Source organism: Canis aureus, chromosome 19 (assembly GCF_053574225.1).
Source record: "Canis aureus isolate CA01 chromosome 19, VMU_Caureus_v.1.0, whole genome shotgun sequence".
In the NCBI taxonomy this organism is placed as follows: Eukaryota; Metazoa; Chordata; class Mammalia; order Carnivora; family Canidae; genus Canis; species Canis aureus.
The window spans coordinates 3,886,757-3,904,981 of record NC_135629.1 but is presented as its reverse complement, the minus strand read 5'-3'; the positions used below and the strand labels follow the sequence as shown (position 1 = coordinate 3,904,981).

At 44.6% G+C, this 18,225-nt stretch overlaps 2 protein-coding genes across 3 annotated transcripts in view; one reads left to right on the top strand and one right to left on the bottom strand.

Annotated features, from left to right (window-relative positions):
* Nucleotides 1-10,975, bottom strand: part of CNBP (CCHC-type zinc finger nucleic acid binding protein) — a 68,614-nt gene extending 57,639 nt beyond the window's left edge. Inside the window, exon 1 of one of the 2 annotated variants that reach the window (XM_077857633.1) lies at nt 10,800-10,975. The gene's annotated coding sequence lies outside the window, so the exon portion shown is untranslated. The remainder of the gene's footprint in view (nt 1-10,799) is intronic. The other variant, XM_077857630.1, reaches the window with a different exon arrangement.
* A 567-nt stretch (nt 10,976-11,542) lies between these two features.
* Nucleotides 11,543-18,225, top strand: part of COPG1 (coat protein complex I subunit gamma 1) — a 28,268-nt gene continuing 21,585 nt past the window's right edge. The window contains exons 1-9 of the mRNA XM_077857617.1: nt 11,543-11,699; nt 12,627-12,679; nt 13,327-13,407; nt 13,869-13,940; nt 14,054-14,133; nt 15,639-15,714; nt 15,976-16,068; nt 16,456-16,542; nt 17,985-18,142. Coding sequence (XP_077713743.1) covers nt 11,663-11,699; nt 12,627-12,679; nt 13,327-13,407; nt 13,869-13,940; nt 14,054-14,133; nt 15,639-15,714; nt 15,976-16,068; nt 16,456-16,542; nt 17,985-18,142 — 737 coding nt within the window. The 5' untranslated portion in view covers nt 11,543-11,662. The remainder of the gene's footprint in view (nt 11,700-12,626; nt 12,680-13,326; nt 13,408-13,868; nt 13,941-14,053; nt 14,134-15,638; nt 15,715-15,975; nt 16,069-16,455; nt 16,543-17,984; nt 18,143-18,225) is intronic.

Here is an 18,225-nt window from a genome sequence, read left to right as displayed (position 1 = left end):
TGAAATTACTCCTATGGCTGAACTTCCTGGGGATTCCTGAGTTTTGATTCAGGTCCTTTACAAACTGCACCATAAACATCCTCCAGGCCAATGCCAGAACTAAGTCCCTGCACATAAAATGTGTTCCTGCTTTATTCACACAAGTGTGATTTGTGTACACTCCACCACAACATGCATGTGTATTTTAGCCATCTATGTAAAGGCAGACTTGTTGTGGGGGCCTTTTGACTGTAGAATCCCCAGGCCCCGGAACAATCCAACATTTACTAGGCCCAGGCATTATGGGTTGTATACAGCAGTCACCTAGGGGTGGGCCCCTCAGAGATTATCATAGATACTCCCCTTGGATATATTGGAAGGTCATTATTCTACAGACTGATGAGTGGAGATGCTCTAACCCTTTCTATTCATTGTCACCAGCTCCTGATGAATCACTAATAAGTATTCAGCCACTCTACCCCTCCTGCAGATGCTGCTTCTCTTCCTACTTTGCAGTGACAGGAAATCATCTCTCAGTAACCTTGAAGCTTTGCTGTAGGTAACTTGACTTTCAGTTGGCTCACAGTCACACGCTCAGAGAAGAGCAGCCCGGGTGTTAACCCCTTAAACCAAGGGTCCAAAAGAAGCTGAGTAGTGCCCTCAGACTCTCAGTCCAGGGTCTTTTCATCACACACACACACACACACACACACACACACACACAAATCACCCATTTGCACATGGACACTGATTTGACTTTAGATGTTACATTACCTTCTTTGCAGTAAACCACCAGTGATCAATGTGAGGTAACTTATCACAGAAAAAGAATAAATGTGGAATTGCTCAGATCAGGGCTAGAATCTAGACTCTGTCATTCATTCATTCAACTGCTATTCATTCAACTAACACAATCTTCCATGTGCCAGGGACCGAGCACTCAAGGAGCTGCCTTAGCCACTAAAGGTGGAGAGAGGACAATAATTTTATGTGTCAACTTGACGGGATCATGGGGGCCCAGATGTCTGGTCAAACACTTTTCTGGGTGTTTCTGGGAGCGTGTGTTGGGGTGAGATTAACATCTAAATCAGTAGATCAAGTAAAGCAGATTGCCCTCCTCAAGGTAGGTGGGTCTCATACAATCAGTTGAAGGTCTGGATGAAACAAAATTGCTGACTAAGAGAAAATGACACGTGCCTGATTGCCTTCAAACTAAGACATCAGCCTTTCTTCTGTCTTTGGACTTGAAATATTGGTACTTTCTGGGTCTTGAACCTATCGGTCTTTGGACAATAACTACAGCATCTTCTCTCCTAGTCCTCAGACCTTTGGACCTGGACTGTAACCAAATCATCAGCTCTCTTGAGTCTTCAGATTGCCCACTCACCCTGCAGATCATGAGACTTGCCCATTTCCATAACTGCATGAGTGAACTCCTTATAGTAAATCAATTTCTCTCACTCTCTTTACACACACACACACACACACACACACCTTATTGTTTCTGTTATTCTGGAGGATCCTGACAAACCCAGCAAGCAAATCAGTGATCAATCTGACAGTGATAAATTGCTGTGAGGAAAATAAAACAAGATTGTGGAAAAGAGAGGGGTGGTACTTTAGGTGTGGAGGTCAGGACCACGTCTCTGAGGAGGTGGCCTTTCAGCTGAGTCACAGTGAGAGAGCAACAGCCATGTAAAATATGTGGAGATATGGTTAGGCAAAGGCCCTGTGGTGGGCAGGATCATGGAAAGCTGGAAGGACAAAAAGAAAACCAGTATGACTGGAGAGGAAAATGGTAGGCAAGAGAGGAGGATGCAGGGCATTAAGGATTCATAGGCCATAAGGAGGAGTTTGGATTTTATTTCAAGTGCAAGGGGAATCCTTTGGAAAGTTTTAAGGTAGAGTGTAACACTTCGGCTGCTTGTATTCCTAGCTTGTATGATCTTGGGCAAATGAGTGTACCTCTCTGTGCTTTGGTTTCCTGACATTTATTCGTGAGAATAAATGAGGTAATATTAGAGAGTGAGCTAGTACTATGCTTGGCCCAAAGAAGTAGCTATAGAAATATCAGTTTCTTTTCTGGTTGTTCACCAGGGGCAATGACTGGTAAATGCTGATAGTAAAACAAACTGGGGAAGTGGAACTGACATGAACTTTCTGGAAGGCAGTGTCAGCATATCCTTTGACAAGGGGCTACCTCCCCTGTGGCCTAGGGAAACAAAGAGAAACAGAGACAAAATGTATACCAAAGATGTTTGTTGGGGCACCTGGGTGGCTCAGTTGGTTGAGCATTTGCCTCAGACTCAGGTCATGATCCTGGGATTCTGGGATCAAGCCTCACATCAGGTTCCTTGCTCCATGGGGAGTCTGCTTCTCCCTCTCCCTCTGCCTGCCTCCCCCTACTCCTCCTACTCTTCCTCTCTATCAAATAAATAAATAAAATCTTTAAAAAAACAAAGATGTTTGTTGCAATGTCATTTACACACAGGAAAACTGGAAACAACTAAATGTCTGGGGTAGGGGTGGTTTAAAAACACTTTGGTAGGTTATACGTAGAGTTTTGAAGTGAAAAAGACTTGGCTCTTCCAGGGTATCCTCTAGGTGACTTCTGGAAAGTCATCAAATTCTGTAACCTTCACTTGTCTTGGAAAATGGAGACAACGAGGGCAACCCCACCACCTAGGGCTGTGGTACAATTACATAGGAATGAACATGTGATCCATGGCTCAGCAACTGGTGGCCCCATCATGCCCCAGTAGTATGTGGGAGCCATCAGAGAAAATGTAAGGACCATAAGGTTAACTTTTTTAAAAAGCCAGAAAGTTACATACATATATAAAACTGATGGTTATGCTCAAGATAATTTAAGGGAACCTACAGATTTAATGCAATTCTAGTTAAAACCCACAGGTTTGTTTATGGAATAAGCTTTATTTGGAGGAATTCTAATGAGGAGACAAGGCCAAGAAGAGGCAAAGGATTCTCCAAAAAGGATAATATTGAAGGCCTTTCTCTATTGGATATTGATATCAAGATTTATTCTAAGACTTTGATAATTAAGACAGTGTGGAATTGGGATGCCTGGATGGCTCAGTGATTGAACATTTGCCTTCGGTTCAGGGCATGATCCCAGGATCCTGGGATCAAGTCCAACATTGAGCTCCTTGCAGGGAGCCTGCTTCTCCCTCTGCTTATGTCTCTGCCCCTCTCTCTGTGTCTCATGAATAAATAAAATCTTTATTTAAAAAAAAAGACAGTATGGAATTGACACAGGGATTGACAAGTTGACAATGATAGAGGAGTCTAGAAACAGACCCATAGAAATGGGTTTTTGATATATGATATATAAGCAGAATGTAAGTGAAAGACTAATACAGGACAATAGTAGCATTGCAGAGCAGCATGGAAAGAAAGGATAATTCAATCCATTGTGTTGGGGCAGTTGATTATCCATATAGGAAAAGATAGGGGCTCCTGGGTGGCTCAGTGAGTTAAGTGTCTGACTCTTGGGTTTCCACTCAGGTGGTGATCTCAGGGTCCTGGGATCCAGCCTCTTGTTGGGCTCCACACATCAGGGAGTCTGCTTGAGATTCTCTTCCTCCCTCTACTGCTGCCCCTTCCCCTGTTCATGCTGTCTCTGTCTCTCTCTAAAATAAATAAATATTTTGGAAAAAAATTTAAATGGGCCTTTTATCTCACACCACACAAAAAAATTTCAGATGAAGTTAGAACTTAAATGTGAAGAGCATAATTTCTTCTAAAGAAGAAAACAGGGATGCCTGGGTGGCTTAGTGGTTGGGCGTCTGCCTTTGGCTCGGGGCATGATCCCACAGTCCTGGGATCAAGTCCTGCATGGGACTGCCTGCATGGAGCCTGCTACTCCCTTTGCCTACATGTCTGCCACTTTCTCTGTGTCTCTCATGAATAAATAAATAAAATCTTTAAAAAGAAATAAAGAAGAAAACATAAAAATGTACTGGTCAATACAGTAGACACTAGCTACATGTGGCTATCTTCAATTATTTTTAAATTAAAATTAAACTAAATAAAAAAAATTAAATTAAATTAAATTAAATTAAATTAAATTAAACTAAATATAAATTCAATCCCTAAGTCACACTAGCCACATTTAGTGGTTACTATCCTGGACAGCACAGATAAAGGACATATCCACCACTGCAGAAAGTGCTATGGAACATTACTTGATATAGAAGAGTATCTTCCCAATCTTGGGAAAGGGAAATATTTCCCTAAAAAGACAAAAAAAAAATGCAACCCACAAATGAAAATATTGATAATTCAACATTAAATATTCACACTTCCATTTATCAAAATATACCATGAAGAAAGAGAAGGGACAAGTTATGAACTGAGAGAAGATATTTGCAATAAATCAACAATGATTAGCACTCATAGGATATAGAGAACTTCTTTATATTGGCTACCCCAAAACAACAAAGGACATGAATGGGCATTTCAGAGAAATTTCATAATTTTTCAATAAACAGATAAAAGATATTCAACTTTAGGGAAAAGCAAATTAGACTTTTTAAAATTTTTTAAAGATTTTGTTTATTTATTCATGACAGACACAGAGAGGGAGAGAGGCAGAGACACAGACAGAGGGAGAAGCAGGCTCCATGCAGGGAGCCTGATGTGGGACTGGATCCCGGGTCTCCAGGATCATACCCCGGGCTGAAGGTGGTGCCAAACCACTGAGCCATCGGGGCTGCCGGCAAATTAGACTTTAGTGAGATTCCATTTATAGCCACTAGGTCAGCAAACAAACAAACAAACAAAAACTTTTACAATACTGAATTGGAGAGGATGGGAGATTATGGTATAAATATAAACTGGTACAAAAATTTGGGAAACAATTGCCAACTATCTCGCAAGGTTTAATAACCTAGGCAATTCTTTTTCTTATGTATGTCCAAGAGGCATTCCTGTATATATGCAGGCATAAAAATGTTCATAGCAGTGGGTGGGGGTTTTTTTGTGATTAAAAAAATTAGGTACAAATTAAATACCAGCAATAGGAAAACAGGTAAGCATACAGTGGTATATTCACAATGGAGTATTATGCAGCAGTGAAAAGGAGGCTTTGCATGTGGATATCCAGTTGTTCCAGCACCATTTGTTGAAAAGACTATTCCTTCACCCACTGAATACAACCTATGGTGTAGTGTTTATAAAGCTCAAAATCAAGAAAAACCTACAATGTTTATTTTTTTTCTTTTTTTGTTCAATGTTTATTTTTAAGCATGCATATGTAGATGATTTTTTTTTTATGATAGTCACAGAGAGAGAGAGAGAGAGAGAGAGAGAGGCAGAGACACAGGCAGAAGGAGAAGCAGGCTCCATGCACCGGGAGCCCGATGTGGGACTCGATCCCGGGTCTCCAGGATCACGCCCTAGGCCAAAGGCAGGCGCTAAACGGCTGTGCCACCCAGGGATCCCTGATTTATTTTTTTCAAATGGTAGGGAGACAATAAACTAAGGATGGTAGTGACTACTGGGGGTGAGCAGAGGATGATCATGTAAAGGAACTCTGATTATTGGTAAGGTTCTAGATCTGCACCTGGGAAGTGAGTTCAGGAGGGTCATTGCATTCTTATACCCCCAAACTTACACATTTATTACAATTAAATTCTTTTGTATGCACCAAATATAAAGATGTAACTAAGAAAAAAAGGAATAATTTTGTCCTTTTCATTTTATTTTGTCGTATTGTTCTAAAGTTTCCTCCCTCCAAATATATATTACATTTTTTTCTAATTGGAAAAAAAAAAGAAATATATTACATTACCTGGGAAATGTCTCTTGATAAATTCAGGAATCGTTTATAAATAGAACCGGGTTAGGATGCTTGGAAGAAACGGCAAAAAGAAAGTATATCTAGGAAGCTGACCCAGGTCATTTAGTAACTATGTGTTCAGCACAAACCTTCCTGGAGGTGGTTTCTTCCTGAAATTTCTTTTCAGTTGATAGCTTGGGGTTAAGGAGAAGCAGCAGCAGTCTTTGGCAACCTGGAAATCTAGTTATGAAAGCCAGCTCTGTCATTCAGCAGCTGTGTATCCTTTGGCAATGTATGTAACTTCTCTGAGATTGGGTTTTTGTGACTATAGGAGCAGTGGTGTTTACTTTGAGCTTTCTTTGGGTGGCTTAAGGATAAAATACATGAAGTATCTGTCTTCTGGTGAGTCCTTGATAAATGTCAGCACTTACATTGTCATCCTCCTGTCCCAGCATTGATTGTATCTTATTATAGAGTAGCCCTTTACAGTTTGCAAAGGTATGCAGGGAGTTATGTTCATTATCTGATCCTGAAAAAAGTCTAATTTTTTAAAAGATTTATTTATTTATTCATGATAGACAGAGAGAGAGAGAGAGAGAGAGAGAGGCAGAGATACAGGAAGAGGGAGAAGCAGGCTCCATGCCAGGAGCCCGACGTGGGACTCAATCCCGGGACTCCAGAATCGCATCCTGGGCCAAAGGGAGGCGCCAAACCGCTGAGCCACCCAGGAATCCCCAAAAAGTCTAATTTTTATTAAGATAATATCTTACATGTAGAGACTACATTGTACTACATTGCTATGTTTATAAGAATTATATAAAGTGGGTGTTCAGTAAGAGCTAATTGAATGAATGAATGAATGAATGAATGCTTTCAAAGGTGAGTATAAGCAGAGAAAAAAACAGTGGACGGCTTCTTTGACTGGGCAATTCCATTTTATGAGGCTAGAAGCTGCCCCTAAAGCAAAGGTAGGCCCGAGTCTCCCTCTTACATTAAGGGAACCTTCAGGGCAGGGCAGGGCTCTGAAACTGCCCCAAGTCTTCCTGGTGGACACCAGAGCCTGGCAAGGGGCCCTGCTTGTGTCAAAAGATCCTGGCAGGGCCTTTTCCTACTCTGGCTTGTGAGAAACTAGAGGTAAAAAAGAGAGTTGGTGCCACCTGGAGGGTGAGAATAGCCACCTTAGATGAAGGCTAGAAAAATTCTTAGAATAAAATAGTTGTTTTAGTTTAAGGGCACAGGTGGGGTGGTGGTGGTAATAAAAATCATCTCTACTTTTTAAAATTAAATTATTATTGAGATAATTATAGATTCATGAGCAGTTATAAGAAATAATACATAAAAAAAGAAATAATACAGAGAAATGCCATGTATCCTTTACCCAGTCTCCCCCGATGGTAACATCTTGTAAAACTACATTACACAGGGCACTTGAATGGTGCAGTCAGGTAAGCATCCAACTCTTGATTTCAGCTCAAGTTGTAGTCTCAGGGTCATAGAATTGAGCCCCCAGGTCAGGCTGTGCGCTCAGCACAGAGTCCGCCTGATATCTTCTCTCCCTTTCCCCCTACCCCTCTCCCTTATCCCCCCCCCCCAAATAAGTAAATAAATCTTTAAAAAAAACCAACTATAGTATATAGATCAATTGAGTAGAATCTAGAGTCCAGAAATAAACCCATACACTACTGGTGATTTTTTTTTTTTGACAATGGTAACAACATAATTCAGTGGGAGAAAAAATGGTCTTTTCAACAAATGGTGCTGGGACAGCTCGATATCCACATGCAAAAGAAAAAAAAAATGAAGTTGGACCACTACTTCATACCATATACAAAAACTAAAATGTGTCAAAAACCTAAAATGTAAGAGGTAAGTCTATAAAACTCTTAGGAAAAAACAATAGGGTTAAATCTTCATGAGCTTGGTTTGAGCAACAATTTCTTATATATGGATACCAAAAGACTAAGCAACAAGGGACACGTGGGTGACTCAACGGCTGAGCGCCTGCCTTCAGCCCAGGGCATGATCCTGGAGTGCCAGGATCCAGTCCCATATCAGGCTCCCTGCATGGAGCTTGCTTCTCTCTCTGCCTATGTCTCTGCCTCTCTCTCTGTCTCTCATTAATAAATAAATAAAATCTTAAAGAAAAGAATAAGCAACAAAAGAAAGAATAGATAAACTGGACCTCATCCTTTCTCCTTCAAAGGACACTGTAAGGGCAGCCCCGGTGGCTCAGCGGTTTAGCGCCGCCTTCAGCCCAGGGTGTGATCCTAGACACGCGGAATCGTCCCACATTGGGTTCCCTGCATGGAGCCCTCTGTCTGTGTCTCTGCCTTTCTCTGTGTCTCTCATGAATAAATAAAATCTTTAAAAAAAAAAAAAAAAGGACACTGTAAAAAAAAGTGAAATGACAACACACAAAATGGAAGAAAATATTCGCAGATCATATATATCTGTAAGGATCTAGTATCCAGAATATATAAAGAAATCTTACAACCCTATGATAGAAAAATTTTTTCTTTTTTTTTTTTTTTTTTGAAAAATTTTTTCTTTAATGAGCAAAGGATTTGAGTAGACAATACTTCAAAGAAGATATATAAATGCCCTGTGAGTCCCGGGATTGAGTCCCACATAAGACTCCCTGCACAGGGACGCCTGGACCGCTCAGCGGTTGAGCATCTGCCTTCAGCTCACGTCCTGATCCCGGAGTCCGGGATCAAGTCCCGCATCAGGCTCCTTGTGAGGAGCCTGCTTCTTCCTCTGTCTCTGCCTCTCTCTCACTTTCTCTGTGTATCTCATGAATAAACAAATAAAATCTTAAAAAAAAAAAAAAAAAAAAAGGCTCCCTGCATGAAGCCTGCTTCTCCCTCTGCCTATGTCTGGGTCTCTTTCTTTGTGTCTCTCGTGAATATTCTTTTTTTTTTAATCTTAAAAAAAAAAACACAAAAAACCCACAATGAGATACCACTTCACACACACTAGGATGGTTATAATCAAAAAGACAATAATAAGTGTTACTGAGATGTGGAGAGATTGGTGGTGAATTGAAAACGCTGGTGAGAATATAAAGTGGTACTGATGCTTTGGAAAATAGGCGGTTTCTCAAAAAGTTAAACAGTTATCACATAACCCAGCATTTCTACTCCTACGTATGCACTCAAGAAAAATGAAAACATATGTCACATGAAAACTTGTATACAAGTGTTCATAGCAGCATTATTCATGAAAGTCAAAAAGTAGAAACAACCCCAAAGTCCATAAACTAATGCATGATAAACAAAATGTGGCATATCCATAAAATGGAATATTATTCAACAATAAAAAGCAATGAAGTACCTGATTGATACTATGATGTGGTTGAACTCTGAAAACATTATGCTAAGTGAAAGAAGCCAGACACACAAAAGGCCACATATTGTATGACTCCATTTATATGAAATATCCAGAAGAGGCAAATCCATGGAAACAGAAGGTAGATTAATGGTTGGGGAAGGGAGGGGAGTGAGGAATGCTAATGGGTACCAGCTTCTTCTGGGAGTGATGAAATGTTCTGGAATTAGTGGTGAATGGGTACACAACTCTTTGAATATACTAAGAACCACTGAATTGTATACTTTAAAAGGGTGAATTTTGTGTCATACTATATCTCAATTTTAACTAGTAAAAATAATAAATAAAAAATAATATCATGACCAGTATATTAATATTGGCTCAATCTACCAATGTCATTCAGATTTTCCTAGTTTCGCAAGTACTTTCAGTATTCTGTTTTTCTACCAAGGACTTAGCAATTTTCATAAAGAACATATACTAACGTTTAAAAGTAATAAAAAGGGATCCCTGGGTGGCGCAGCGGTTTGGCGCCTGCCTTTGGCCCAGGGCGCGATCCCGGAGACCCGGGATCGAATCCCACGTCGGGCTCCCGGTGCATGGAGCCTGCTTCTCCCTCTGCCTGTGTCTCTGCCTCTCTCTCTCTCTCTCTCTCTCTCTCTCTCTGTGACTATCATAAATAAATAAAAATTAAAAATAAAATAAGAGACAGAACGTAAAGACTGCTAACTCTGGGAAACGAACTAGGGGTGGTAGAAGGGGAGGAGGGCGGGGGGTGGGAGTGAATGGGTGACGGGCACTGGGTGTTATTCTGTATGTTAGTAAATTGAACACCAATAAAAAATAAATTAAAAAATAAATAAATAAATAAAAATAAAATAAAAGTAATAAAAACCCTACAATTATATACACATATATGCCCACACTTAGAGCTGGAGTCACCACTTACAATTCTCATTCTCAGAGAGGTATGGTAAAGATTGTATATTTTGGCTTTGGTACACAGTTTTATAGAATTAATATTAAAACATAAAAGGATATGTTAGCCCAATATAATTCATCTGTATTTAGCCCAATACATCTGTATTTCAGCCTCTTAACATAATTCAAATTTCTGAGGTTCTTTTCTGGTTTTTAACCATGAGGCATATTTATTTCACCTTAATTGGGAACATTTTTACACCCTGCTCTCCTCGTTTAATGTCTCATTCATTATAGGAAGTTTGCATATTGCCTCTTAAGTCATTAGAAATATCCCTTTATAAAGGGTGACGAATATTTCATCTGATCTACCGTGATTCCCTTAACCATCCCATCATTGCGGGACATTTAGGGTGTTTCCAATTACCTTGCTGCAAACTGCTGCAGTGGACAATTTTATTTTCTCTTGGGTGATTTCCACCGAATAAGGAGTGGGGATACCGGCTGGATTTTGAATATCTTTCCGACTCTTCACAACTGCACCTTGGCGCAGGATCTGCCCCCTCCCCTTCCCCCCAGCCCCCAGCCCCCAGTCCCCAGCCTCCGCCTCCGCAAAGCCTAACCCTGGAGCCTGGCCCTCCCCCTGACTCCACTCCGGCTGTGCCGCAGGCCCCTCCGCCCCTCTCCTCCAGCGACCTCCAGGTCCTCGGCCGTCCTGGCTCGCGCTTGCCGGCCAGGTGCACTTCGGGACGCTGGCACGCACCGTCCTTACCTGAGCCTCTGTGTCCCGCGCAGGTGCCCAGGTAGACAAACTGCGGAGGACGTTCCTTTTTCCCCTTTCAGTCCATTCCCGCCTCCAGCGGTAGGGCGGCGCGTCTGGTAAGCGCTTGATAAACATCCAAAGTATTTTAAACAGCACCTTGAAGTTTCTAGGCTGTTTTTTTACTTTAGGTCCCTGAAAGTTAAAAACAATTTGCACCATGATTAGATGCGATGGGGAGGGGGAGATATGACTTAGTAAGAGAAAGTTCATGCATTTCATGCACGAAAGTTCATTCAAGAATTGACTGAGCACCTACTATATGCCACCGTTATCCACGGTGGTGAGTAAAAGACAATAAATTCAATAAAGTAAAAAAGTAGTGTGTTAGATGGTGATTCGAGCTAGGGAGACAAATCCGGCGCGGTTAGGAGACTGAAAGCAAGGCCTCCCTGAAGTGACCCTAGTAAGTGCTAACAATTGGGTGTCTACTGCGGCGGGCGTGCTAGGGGCCTCACCTGGGGAAGCCCGTTTAGACTAACGCCACAACGCAGGGAGGGGGGAACGACTGCTCCCATTGCACAAATAAGGAGGACGTAAGGCGCACGGCAGGGGTACACGTCAGCCCGAGTCCGAGGCCTCTGCCCTCCCCCGCAACTCCCGGCCCTGAGCCCTGTTCCTCCCCGGCAGGGAGAGGGTTAAAACCGGGCGTAGCTCCGGGTTGTGCGCGTGCGCGGAGCGCAGATTGCGCGTGCGCAGAACGCGGGACTACGTGGCTGGCCGGAAGTGGCCTGTGCGGAGCTGCCCCCGGGTCGCTGCCGCTTGCTGCACGGGTCTGCCACAGGGCTGCTGCTTCGCGCCCCGCCGGCACCACCATGCTGAAGAAATTCGACAAGAAAGACGAGGAGTCGGGTGAGGGGGCGTAGGCTGGGGGAGGCCAGACCCTCGCGCAGGCTCTCTGCACCAGCCCGGGGAGCCGTCCTTCCGGGCCCCTTCCTCGACGGGAAGCCGAGACCCGGGGACGGGGGTGGGCCGGGGTTGTGCCAACGTCCGCAGGGGGGCAGTGGCAGGCCTTGGAGAGCCCGAGCGTGCTCCGCTGCCCCCTCTCGGGGGCTCGACCACAGTTCGCTGGGTGACCTTGGGTGGGTCATGCGCCTCTGGGGGCCTCGGTTTCCCCAGCTGTTAGGAGGAGGGGCCCGGCCAGATGCACCGTGGTGGCTTTCTCAGTGAGACCCCTTGGGATTCACCGGGGCTGCGTTGCTGCTGGCCGAACGGGAGCGTAATCTGTGGAGCCAGTGCTGTGGCTAAGAACCCTCTTTCATTTATTTATTCAGTAAACACGTGTTGAGCGCTTGCCGAATGCCCGGCACTGTATTGCATCCCGAGATTGTAGTAGAACAATGAGACCCTCAGGGCTTCATCTGGGAATATTAAGTCACAGGCCTAGTGGAGCAGCTAGACACCAACCAGATAAAGACACACGTAATTGATTACAAATGTGACATTTGCTGTGAAGAAATCCTCGTCACTAGGAGACAATGGTCCCCACACATTGTAGGGACTCAGTTAAGTACAAGTTGCATAAATGAATGCAAGACACCACACTGAGAAGCACAGAAGGACTGTACCAGGGCTGCTGGGTGACCGAGTGGTTTCGGGTAGAAGGAGCTCCCTGCAGAAGAGTGGTAGGATCTATGTGCAAGTTGTAGAGCTTTGATTGCCCTTCTGGAGTAATTTGAACTTGACTAGGTAGACAGTAGTGACATCTTTCCCTTCTCTATGTCTGCAAGGTTTGCAGTTTAGGCTTCCAACCCATACTCACTCTTCTTTGTTCTGTAGGTGGAGGCTCTAACCCATTCCAGCATCTTGAGAAGAGTGCAGTACTCCAGGAGGCAAGTATCATTTACCTTCTCCATCCTAAGTGTTCATAATCAACGTGTTCAAAATACTAACACCTTTAAAGTGGTGCTTTAAAGAACAGTAAGGGAGGAACCTGTTCCTGGAAAGACAGGAAAACTTCCTGGAGAGAGTTCATTATGCTCGCCTTTGTTGTTGTTCCTGCTCTCTGTTTCTTTTTCTACTTAACAAGTGTTTATTAAAAACCTGTTAGGGGATCCCTGGGTGGCGCAGCGGTTTGGCGCCTGCCTTTGGCCCAGGGCGCGATCCTGGAGACCCGGGATTGAATCCCACGTCGGGCTCCCGGTGCATGGAGCCTGCTTCTCCCTCTGCCTATGTCTCTGCCTCTCTCTCTCTCTCTCTCTGTGACTATCATAAATAATAAAAAAAAAAAAAAAAAAAAAAAAAAACCTGTTAGTAAGTCAGCACATCCCTAACTAATATTTAGGGAAGATTTGAGGAGTGGTTAGTAGATGAATTAAGGAAAAAACAAAACAACACTGTTTCCTTATGAAAGTAAGCTTTTTAGGCAAATGTATTTATTTACCCTGGGACTTCTCAGATTTTGAATGTGCTTGAGTGCAATCAATGGGAAGGAAATAAACCAGGCTAGAAAGTAATGTTCTTGGTTGCTTTTTATTAGGCTCGTGTATTTAATGAAACTCCCATCAATCCTCGAAAATGTGCGCACATCCTTACCAAGATCCTTTACCTCATAAACCAGGTAAGAGGATGGAACTTGGGGATCCCTGGGTGGCTCAGCAGTTTAACGCCTGCCTCCAACCCAGGGTGTGATCCTGGAGTCCTGGGATCAAGTCCCACATCAGGCAGGGAGCCTGCTTCTCCCTCTGCCTGCCTCTGCCTCTGTCTCTCTCTCTCTGCCTCTCGTGAATAAAGAAATAAAATCCTAAAAAAAAAAAAAAAAAAAAAAAGGATGGAACTTGGGGGGTGAGGGAAATGGTGCTGGAGGTTGTTGGAGGGGTTGCTAAGATAGCCCTTCAGATATCTGACAGCTCCTGTGTGATGGTTGTCCAGCTCTGGGTCTCCTCAATGTCTAACTCTGATGTATTGCCCTTGGTGCCCTTGCCTCTGCAGGGTCTGAGGATCTGGCCTGGGCTGAACTGGCAGAAAGAGCCTTCTGGCCTCTCTGCCCCACACTGAGACTTTCTTTTTCGACTAAAACAGGGGGAGCACCTAGGGACCACTGAAGCAACTGAGGCCTTCTTTGCCATGACCAAGCTCTTTCAGTCCAATGACGTAAGTGCCCTCAGTCAGTATGGTCTACCTTTGTGTGGGTTGGAGTTTTCCTTACCTTGGCCCTCTTGCTGAGCCACGGGTCAGTTATAGGACTTTTCCTATTTATTTTCCAGCCCACGCTCCGTCGGATGTGCTACTTGACCATCAAGGAGATGTCTTGCATCGCTGAGGATGTTATTATCGTCACCAGCAGGTGAGTCTTAGGTCGATGGATGATGGTTCCCTTGATGGAGGCCATTGACACAGAGGCCGTTTTTTTCTCTTGTGTATCAGGCAATGAGATTTTGTTTAATATAATACCAGGCACCCTTTCCTCTTTTGTCTCCCTCATCCTTGTGTTACTGCTGCCTACCCCATGGCAGCCTCCGGAGTGTGCAGTTTCCTTTTTAATTCTCTGACCTTACCTTAGAGCACAAACCCTTCCTTGCCTTGATTCCTCTCAGTCAACTGAGCCACCCTGGAACTTTCACAAAGACTTTAGTGAGTACCAAGAGAGAACACAAGAAAAATAGAGTGCAGGGGTATACAGACAGGCTTGCTTACCAATCACTGGTTTCTGCTGTAGACTGAGTTATTCAGGCGGCAGATGTGACTAAAATATAATCTCTGTTCTTAAGAACCAAGAATGTGGGGAGGGAAGGATGTTGTACATTACATCATAGGTCTCATTTAGAAAATATGTATTGAATGTCCACTAGTCCTTGTGAATAGTTCTGGGAATATAGCAGCAAAAAAAACTGACATGAGCTCTGCAGCCCCAGAATTGACAGAGAAATAACTAGGCAGACAGGTATTAAGATGTAATAGAGTTTAGGGACTCCTGAGTGGCTTAGCGGTTGAGCATCTATCTTTGGCTCAGGGCGTGATCCTGGAGTCCTGGGATTGAGTCCCACATTGGGCTCCCCGAATGAATCCTGTTACTCCTCCCTCTGCCTGTGTCTCTGCCTCTCTTTCTGTGTCTCCCGTGAATAAATAAACCTTAAAAAAAAAAAAAAAAAAGATATAATAGAGTTTATCATGATAGACTGTGAGAACAGACTAGAAGAATATCCCATTTGAATTTGGATCAGAAAAGGCCTCCTAGGGGTGCTTCGTTGGCTCAGTCGGTTAAGCATCTGCCTTTAGCTTAGGTCATGATCTCAGGGCCTTGGGAACGAGCCCTGTGTTGGGCTCCCTGCTCAGCAGGGAGCCTGCTTCTCCCTCTCCTTTTGCCCCTCCTCACTGCTCTTCTCTCTTGCATTCACACACTCTCTCTCAAATAAATAAAATCTTAAGGAAGGAAGGGATAGAAACCTAGATAAATAAATAGCAGGACAGAAGTGGGGGGGCGGGGGTCAGGAGTGCTCCAGGTTGAGGGAATAGCATATTCAAAGGCCTGGAGAGGAGAGAGCATGGCCTATTTGGGGACTTCTTTGTTAAGGAGTTTATACTTGGTGGTAATGGGCAATAGGAAGCCTTGGGAACGTTTCAACCCAAGCTGGGGAGTGACCTTGTCAGTTTCAAGCTTTATAAAAATCTCTCTTGTTGCCATGTGGGGTTTGACCAGGAAGGAGTAAGAATTTTGTGAGGGCATTAGTTAGGAAACTCATGTAGTAGTCCAGGCAAGCATGTTGACCAGAGCTGGATAGAAATGGATGGGGACATGGTCTCAGAGAGGCCCAGTTTCCTGTGTGTAGACAATGCCTTCCCCTCCTGCAGCCTGACAAAGGACATGACTGGGAAAGAAGACAACTACCGGGGCCCAGCTGTGCGTGCCCTTTGCCAGATTACTGACGTGAGTCTCCTGCCCCCTCCAAGCAGCCATTCTTCCCTGCTTCCTGGAGAGGCTCAGTTATGATTTTCCTTCACATGCCTTAGGTTGTCCTGTGTCTCCTGGGTAAAACACTGAGCCAGGTGATGGGGTGCGGGTGGGGTGCAGGAACACCAGAAACAGGTTTGCCTCCTTCTTGCCCTCAATCTTCCCACCCATCATCTATACTCCTGACTATTGCCATGGATTGATAGTGTCCCCTCCCACCCCTACTTGTCCCCACAGAGCACCATGCTGCAGGCTATCGAGCGCTACATGAAACAGGCCATCGTGGACAAGGTGCCCAGTGTCTCCAGTTCTGCCCTGGTGTCTTCCCTGGTGTGTAGCTGGGACCCTGGGGGGCTAGGCATCAGGTTGGGAAACTGAGGAAATATCAGTTGCTTTTCAGTAGGAAAAAAAGTGTTTCTATGTCCCCAGATCTGAGAGTCCCACCACCTTCTCAGTAAAGGGTACCAAGGAACTTTTGACCGATTCCTTAGGGTGACAGATTGTTGAAATTTTGGTCTGGTGGGAGATCTGTCACCAGGGTGGAGACTGAGGTTGAGAGCTGTTCTCATGCACTGTCTCACAAAACCAGGACAACAGGGCGTCTCTGGGCTGTCCAAGGGAGGATCCAGAGCTAGACTTAACTGTGAGCTGGGGCCAGGCAGTATGATGGCAGAGCACTCTGCCTACCTGCTTCTTAATGTGCTCTGTTGCCCGTAGCACCTGCTGAAGTGCAGCTTTGACGTAGTCAAGCGCTGGGTGAATGAGGCCCAGGAGGCGGCATCCAGCGATAACATCATGGTCCAGGTGAGGTGTGAGCAGAGGAGTGGTATTTACTGTTCTTAGGCATATGGCATGGCACTGGCCAGTCAGAAAGGACACTCTCCTGGAGATCCTGGTGGTCCCTAGCAGGGGCAGGCTTTAATCTTTTGTCCTTGGATTGTGGGGAGACTTGGGAATTTGGGAAAAGAATCCAGGGTACCCTTGGGAAGGTTTAAGTTAGAGGCTGCTTACCAGCTGGAACTGAAATATTCAAGTATTTGATAACCAGCCGAGTAGTGTTTGGGGGCATGGGAGGGAGCAAACCTGGCCCAGGGAGACAGAGAGCCTTTGCCAAGTTGGCTGTTAGTGGTGCATGTAAATACATTGGTGGGGCTTTCAGCCACTCAACTCTTTTTCAGTGACCTAGGCCAGGAATTCCTTTAATCTTTGTGAGTCTCAGTTTCCTTTCCTGTAAAATGGGAATGAAAGTTTCTGGCTCACAACGCTGTAAGAATACTATGAGACAGCATCTAACAACACCTGACCTGTCCAGGGGCACCTGGGTGGCTCAGTCTCAGGTGTCTGCCTTTGGTTCAGTTCATGATACAACAGGCCTGGGATTGGGCCTCGTATTGGGCTCCCCACTCAGCAGAGCATCTGCTTCTCCCTCTGTCCCTCTCCTGCTTGTGCTCCTTCTCTCTCTCTCTCAAATAAATAAAGTTAAGAAAGAAAAAAAGTCTGACCTTTCAGGTGCGTACCTGTAAGTGCTCCCTGTGTGCTTATCGCCTCTTTCTTCTCACTCCTTGTGCTGATTCTCCTCTCCAGGGCCGGCTGTGGCCCCTCAGAACACTTCCTGGGGTCAGAGAAGCTTCTCACATACAAGGCACCCACAGTTGCATGCCTTAGCCTTTGAATACCACTCTGGTAAAGAAAGAAAAAAGGAAAAGAAAACAAACAAACAAAAAAAACAAAGGGCAGGGGGATAAGAATGAACTCTGTGTACCTTACATCTCCAAAAGGGGAATCCCTTGACTTTGTGCCCTCAGACCTAGCTTTGCCAGTACCAGCCATGAGTCCTTGGGAGTCAGTAGGGCTACAAATAACTACCTTTAGGGGTGTCATAAGGTTTAACGCTGTAAGATCTCATGGGAGGAGCATGGGTCCATGCTCGAGGCCTGGCTCCCACTTTCTCTTGTTGAAAGACATCTCATCTTCTCCTGTTCTTTCATCTCTGTGGTTTTTGTTGTCCCCTCCACATCTGTACTCAGGCCGCCTTGCCAAAATTGGGGGTAGGAGCTAGGCTACAGATATACTCGTATGGTTTATTGAGTATTGTGTCAGAGGCCATCCATACAGAGCATCTGGGTAAATTGTTCATAGCCCCTCTGAGGTAGAATGAGAAGGCTAAAGCCCAGAGAGATGTACTGGCCTGCTGGTAGACCTGAGGTTCACATGTCTATACTATGCCATGGTCTCCTATCATCTAGTACCATGCTCTGGGGCTCCTGTACCATGTGCGTAAGAACGACCGCCTGGCTGTCAACAAGATGATCAGCAAGTTCACCAGGCACGGCCTCAAGTCTCCCTTTGCCTACTGCATGATGATCCGGGTGGCCAGCAAGCAGCTGGAGGAGGAGGACGGCAGGTAATGGCTCTCGGCTCCCCTGGCCAGGTAATGCCTCATTCAGTGTTGGGCCACCCCCAACTTCTTGCTGCCCATGTTCTTTT